The sequence below is a fragment of the Carya illinoinensis genome, chromosome 9 (genome assembly GCF_018687715.1).
Source record: "Carya illinoinensis cultivar Pawnee chromosome 9, C.illinoinensisPawnee_v1, whole genome shotgun sequence".
NCBI classification, from domain to species: Eukaryota; Viridiplantae; Streptophyta; class Magnoliopsida; order Fagales; family Juglandaceae; genus Carya; species Carya illinoinensis.
In genome coordinates, this window is record NC_056760.1 from 11,861,037 (window position 1) to 11,868,578 (window position 7,542).

Consider the following 7,542-nt stretch of genomic DNA (forward strand, 5'->3'; position numbering starts at 1 on the left):
TGCTTGCCATGGTACTATCAATTAAAAACATGCAATTCATTCTCATTCCCATACAGAACTTGTTTGTATAATTAGACAAAACAGTACAAATATACATTGTGATAGTGATTAAGGGCTGAAGGCAAGAATCTGCATATCTTAATTATGGCAATCAGTGGCGGAACCAAAAATTTGTTGGGGGGGGGGGGGGGCAAGTAAAGCTAAAAACATAACAAAATATTTTTTATTCTATTTCTATACAATTTTTTCTGCAGTATAGAACAATTAGATAGTAAGATCTAAAATAAAAATAAAATACGTTTAATACAACCTATGTATTAAAAAATTATATCATGTGTCAAGAACAATATATTATTGAAATAATATAAAGACACTCATACAAATATATCAAACAAAAGAAAGATAGTGTCTAAAATTGTAACTTGCGTTCTTTTAAAGAAACAAAATCATCAAGTATTGAATCTAAATCAAAATTCTTAACTATTTCTCTTTCAATATAGGCAACTAAATTATTTGCTTGAAACTTATCTTCAATTTTGTTGCGAAGTCTTATTTTAACAATCTTCATAATTGAAAATGCTCATTTACTAGTCGATGTAGATACTGGAAGAGTCAAAACAAAACGAATCAATCTATTAATAAGATAGTATGTCTTTGATTTTTCTGTCTCTACCAATCTTTGACATAAATCTAAAATGGATAACAAATTCTGAAACTTTATATTAGTAAGTACATCAACTTCAAAATGGTTCAACCACTGGAATTTTAGAAGAATTTTCTAAAATATTAATTTCTTTTCTTTTGAAGAATGAATCGATAGTTTTTAATTTATATATAATTCATGAACCTAAATTTAAAATCAAATTGAAACATATAAAATAAAATTAGATATATATATATATATATATATATATATATATATATATATATATATGAATTCAATTATTCATAAAACATGAATTTAAAGTTAATCTTTATATACAAAATAAATAACCATTCAATAGACATAATTATATATAAGCCAAACAAAGTAGTAATCAATCTATTTCAAAAATAAAAAGAAAAATTCTAAACAAAAATACAATTGCACCAATACATGAAAGAAGAGAAAATGTAAATAAATAAATAAAATCCAAATAACAATGCATCAATAGTTCATTACAATTATATATATATATATAATATATATATATATATAATATATATATATATATATATATATATATATATATATATATATATATATATATGAATATGAAAGAAGAAGAAAATCGACCAAAAAAAGAACAAAAAAATAAATAAGAGAAAAGTCAAATCTGAGCCTATGTATGTAACTGTTAGCTTGTCATATGTAGAAGAGCTATAGAGTAGCAGACGACAGCTTTAAAATGTCTTTTTGGCCTTTTAGCTAATTGTAAGGAAAAGAATTTTCTTTTACCAGTAAAACTACATGTAGACAATAGAGGAGAAGAAAAGAGCTGTCCTGCCTATTCATAAAAATCATCTGACTTTTTTTTTTTTTTTTATTAATAGTGGAAACGTGTCTTCATGTTATTAGATAATTTTATTTTATATAAAACATATTTTATTTATTTTCTTTTTAAATTGAATTAAAAATTTTTAAATTGAACTTATAAATAATTAATTTATAAGATCAAAATAATTTTACGAGGAGAAGACAAGATAATTTTTTAAATAATTGGCCCCCTGGCCCTTCGTAGTTCGGTAATTATTGGGCTTGCAAAGAGAATGAAACCTCGTAATTTTATCAATAAACTTTCAATGAATAGCGACGGAGATCATTATGGTAACAATTAAAACACATTAATCAGTTTAAAAAAAAAAAATCAAGGTGTCAACGTCTATCCACTGTCAAAATGTCGATCACTTCATTCAGGGTGCCATGCCTTCGCTCCCCTATTTATTATCACTCCCTCTTTCACTGCCTGATCATTGAGCTATTCAAGCATATGATCCCTTCTAATTAGTAATTATTGTAGGAAAAGGGAGCTAGACTTCCTATGTCAAGAGAGTCATTTTCCTTTGCATGAATCATGCGAGCATGCTTTGCAATCTAAAAGAGAAACCTACGGTTCCTAGGTGCAACACTTATTTGTTTACCTAACTTAAAGTTTGTCATGCTTAATTTGTCTATCCTCACGTCAAAAAAATGTGCAACTCTCGTCTTTAAGAGCATAAGAGAGTTCAAGAGATATATGAATAGTTAATTAAGTATTTTCTCTTTGATGAGCTTGCGAGGCTTGGGTGTATTAGAGTTTTAGGTTTGAGCTATTTGTTATCGCTCTTTTCTACTTCATTTTTTATTAGGGAATTTCTTTAAGAATGCCTCCGTCTATTTTTTATGCCAAACTATTTAAATTATGGTGTGTTGTAGCCTGTTGTGTGACTGTTGAAATTTATTTATTATCTCTTTTTCTACTTCTTGACCACCCTAAAATCTCCATTTGTCACAACCATTATTAGAGCAATGATATTTACAATCTTAAAATATGTATGTTTTACACACTTATTTTGAAAAAAACAGATAAATCTAGAATCTACATTAGAAAAAAAAATGACAATTTTTTCAAAAAAATTACGTAACGCTTACACAACTTATAATTATATCTAATATTACTCTATTTATTACGCAGATATGACACATTTTTTTATATCTATGATATCATGGCATGGACTACTAGTGTTGAAAACTTTTCCTATACATAGAATTATTGCTTTATAAAATTATAATAAAATGTTTTATTTGAGTTTTAAATTTTTACATAATCAATTTTCATTTTAAATAGACTAATAAAAGAAATGACATGTGTATTATTATCACTCATTTTATGTTTAAAAATTGCTACAAACACAAAAATGTTATATAAAATAAATTTATAAATTAATATAATTTTATAAAATTTATTAAATATATTTTATAATTTAATATATCTTATCAAATCAACCAATCAGTTACGCATATAAACCGCTCCCTATTCCCTCTACATGTATAGGCATTTGTAAGCCCAACGCAAATGGCTATAATGGAGATTTTCAAATGGCACGCCTTTCTCTATCTATCACTTTATACCGTCTTCTCAAGCTGTCCTTCAAACTTCGAAGTTCTAAAGAAAATAATAGAGGTGGCGGGCACGCGCGCGCTTGGGCTTCACAAAAGAAGGATCACAATCCAGCTCCAGTACTAGCATCTGCAGCTTTCATTTCTGCATGCCATTCCCAGCCAAAAACTCCAAGACAAAACGTATATTGAGGGAGGGAGAGAGAGAGAGAGAATGTTGGTATGTATGTCTTTGTCATACATTATTGTTCAATGAATGCATAATGAATTCTAAAGATTATTCCCTCCCTCTTCTAATTCTTGTCTTTTTCCTCTCGGACCATCCCCGCCTATTCTGCTGCAACAAAGAAAGCGAAGCATTTGATTTCCTGAGGGTGGGGAATTTGTAAGAAAAGGAAATAATAATTTGAAAAAGGAAATGATATCCTGCACCTGCATGCACCTAAAGGCAACGAAAATAAGCTATATATCTAGCCCCATCACCTCCAAAGCTAAGGAGAGCTTTTTGGGACAAGCTGACACAGCATCACCTATTATTCCTCCCAACACATCGTTCCATGCGCTAGTTTTCAACATTCTCTTGGACTTTCCTCCAAACCCTTTTCTTCTTTAGCAAAGCTGTTGCCTCTCTTCTCACGTACACTAAGCAAAACAACCCCCCTTAGATTTGGCTACCCAACCGCTTCTTCTTGGACTTTGCAGGATAGTTGCCGATTCTTAGTCCTTTTCTAAATCATTTAAAATCTCGTTGGACGACTAAACTTGCTTACGTATAATTTAAAAAGGGAACGATCTTAACAATACTCACTCCCTATATATATGTTGTAAAATCTATTCAAGACTACTCCTTACATACATAGAAGAGGTCATTTCACCTGCACGCACCAGCCCAACTTTCAGAAGCTCAAGAAGACTAAAAAGGAGGGATTAAACTCTCACTCTCTCTCAAATGGGTAGGGAAGAGCAGGATTCCAGTACCGTCATTAATCGTTCCTCCATTGCTCTACTGCAGGAGAGGTTCAGACAGCTGGAAAGAGTGAAGGAAATGAGGGAGCAAAGAGAGCTCATGAGAATGCTCGCCCAACCTAAACATCATGAACATGTACATCTCAATCTGATCAATCCCACGAACAATATGCATTACGATCAGCAGCCATCGAGGTTGTTTTTCCGCTCCGAGCTGGTCTTTCCATCGAGGTCGTCACCTCCCCAAGCTTCCCTCTCTATTGGGCCGCCGTCTCAGAGCAAACATGCCGGCTACACTACTGGGAGCGCCGGCGCCGAGGCCCCTCTCTCGATGGAATCATCTTGGCGACCTACTGATGATACACCTGCCTCTGTTCTCACTTCCTTGAATAAATTCAAGGATTCTGATTCTGACTCGGATGTTGACACTTCTCTTCATCTGTAACCTAGCTATATATATATACTAGTTCTCTCCAGTGGTGTAATATTGACAATGAGTTACCTTATAATGATCAGTGCTATGGATATATGTATCATATATGGCATATGCTTATGATCGTAATCGTATTTTTCATTAAGCGATCGGTCCAAGATTTGATCGGTTCATCACTCTTCGTATCATTTTAATGGATAAAACCTACGACATCGATGTCAAATCAAGCCTCGTAAATTTGCATGTAGCTGTATTGAGGTTTACCGGAGATGGTGGTTTCTGAACCAAATGAATCATGCTGTTGCAGTAAATTATACGTACGTGAGATCGGTAGAAGTTATATACGTTAACTAGATCCAATCTGCTGCATGTCCAATCAAAATTTCAAAGAATCTCAGGAAAATATATATATAAATTAAACTTTCATTGCTTTAGCAGTCTGGCATTTTGGTTGCAGCATGAGCTAGTATTTCGATAATAATAGCAGACAATTATTTCCATGTCAGAACGTTATAATTACTCGATTGAAATCTGTGATCGATGACGTCGTTTAGGCCTCAATAGTTCACCATGTTAAGATAACACTATTTGTCGCATGGGGTGATCCAGTCAAAACTACAACAAGTCGTTTTAACTTGAAGTTAGTACCTCTTCCTCGATCTGCCTGCTAAGGTTACAAGGTCGTGCTACGCCGGCCAACAAATTTACATGCATATCATGTCGGAATGAAAGAACCAATTCCTTCGACTGTTACTAATGTTCTAAGCTCGAATGACGATTTCCCGAATAAGTTAAAGCTATATATATATAGTCATTAATAATTAAATTTTAATCAGAATAAAGTGTGATAATACTGTTAACTACTAAATGAAAGACAAAAATGCAATAGATAGATCACCAGGTGACAAAAACATGGTTTAGAATGTCCGTGATGTACATATCATGTATTGTGTAAGATGTTTGATTAAAAAAGGGATATATATAGAAAACATTACTTATTTATTTTTTCTTTTCTTGGCATAAAAATTAGAGAGTTATTTCTCCATCAACAAAAAGCACCTACTGTACAAATTACTGATCCAGAGTACAGACTAGAGAGTACAAACTCCTAGCTACCAGAGAGACAGAGTACTAGTGGAACCTTTCTCCTTGTCTCAACAGTACCCTTTGTATTCCCTTCTGTTAGTAAACTGTTTCTCATCAGTCATCATGTGATCTTTTTTTTTTTTTTTTAAGCCATCATGTGATCTTATTCCTGGTAAGGTCGTAGTCATTTGTGGCCAAACACATAAATATAAATACTGATCATGATCATGTAGTCCCTTTTGTGTGTCATTGATTTTAGCTTCGTCTTTTTTTCTTTTTTTTTTTAAGATCAGTAGTAGTGATGGGTTTTTTTTTTTTTAATTGTTTGTTAATATTATAAGATTAAGCTGATAAAAAGAGATTAATATAATGATATAATTATTTGTTAATCTTCAAGTTTATGCTTTTAAGATTATAATGATATATATTCATTATAATGTGGTACTATGTTATATGTTAAATCATCAGTTGTATAAGAGGTTGGGCTAATAGTAAGAAATGAATTTTTATAATCATTTAAATTATATTTTAACATTATATTAAGAATGCTTTTATTTAGTTGTGCATTCCTTATTTATTAAGTTGGGTTATATGGTATTAAGATGGTTTATCAATGTGGAGACCAGCCTTCAGGTACTAGAGAACAGGGAATTTAGCTAGAAGGCCTTAGCATGTAAAAGCCTTTGATGCTTAAGAGCATTCTCATCCCATTTCCCACAAAATTCTTCAAATTTTAATTAAAATTCATCATTTTATAAATTTTATCCTAAATTTTACTAATCTTTCAAAAACCTCATACATCTCATTCCCTAAAAATTTTTCATTCTTTAAAATACTATTTCCTTATTCTTTCTTTATTATTTTTTTCCCTCACTTCCATTTACAATCTTAACAACTATCTATTTTGTCTTTTTATTAGATTAAGCAATATCGGCTTCTACATAAATTTAATTAGAAGATGATTTTTTCGCAAACCGGTATGAGAATAGTGACAAAAATATTACAAATTTAATAATAATTAATATTCGCCTTTCAAAATAGTCAAAAAACACAAATTACATAGTCACATAAATGGGGAAAAAAATTATAATTACATACACTTAAAATGACCATAATTCAACCTTAAAAGTCTATTACTTGTAAACATAAGATTATTCAGAATTTTTGAAAATAAATTGGGAAAAGAAAAAGCCACAACATCGAAATCACAATAATCAAACTCGTTTTCTCCAATTTCCTCTTACGCCTCTCCAATTCAATTTCGAGTCGATGTCTAGCGGTTTGGATGTTCATTGAGGCTTGTATGTTATGAAGGTCAGTTTTTAACCAATGAATTGTCTTTTTACCATATGCTGGTATTTCAAGATCATACCAACAGAAAAGCCTGCCCAACCCCAAAAGTGACAAATATTAAATTTGTCATTGTCCGAGATACGACAATAATGGTATTAAAATGCGTAACAAATATGATTTGGATTTTTACCTCATAGTTTACACACTTGAAAAAGCAGTGGCCTTCATTATCCTCAGTACGTATGAGCAATTTGTTGACATGATTTAATACTACAATAACATAATGGGTATTCATACTGACAATAGTTTGCTGACTGTGAAATATTGGTAGTGCTACTATTTGACCCAGGCATTGGATAGTGTTATCTTTGGGTATGCTTCAAGTTTGTAGACAAACAATGAGCATTTCCAACCATGACAGCTGAGTGCGTCAACAACCAATATCATACCAAACGACACAAAATAGAGAGCGTGGTTTCTCCATTGCCGGCTCAGGAACCGAATAGTAACATCTAGGAAATGTGGCCACCCTCGAATGCCAGTAACAATTTGTTGTCACTACTTGTTGGTCATTCGGGTTACCTAGCCATTAAGAAAATGACCATAAATTTATTGTGTCCCCCCTAGGTTTTGTCTTCATCACAGCCGAGAGGATTTAATTTACACATTACTTCTCTATCACAAC

General features: G+C 31.8%; 1 protein-coding gene across 1 annotated transcript; it reads left to right on the forward strand.

Moving 5' to 3' along the window:
• The first annotated feature begins 4,028 nt into the window (after window positions 1-4,028).
• LOC122276805 lies at window positions 4,029-4,490 on the forward strand. Its single transcript, XM_043086708.1, has one exon. The coding sequence runs from the start codon at window positions 4,029-4,031 to the stop codon at window positions 4,488-4,490; it is 462 nt and encodes a 153-aa protein (XP_042942642.1).
• Window positions 4,491-7,542: the final 3,052 nt, after the last annotated feature.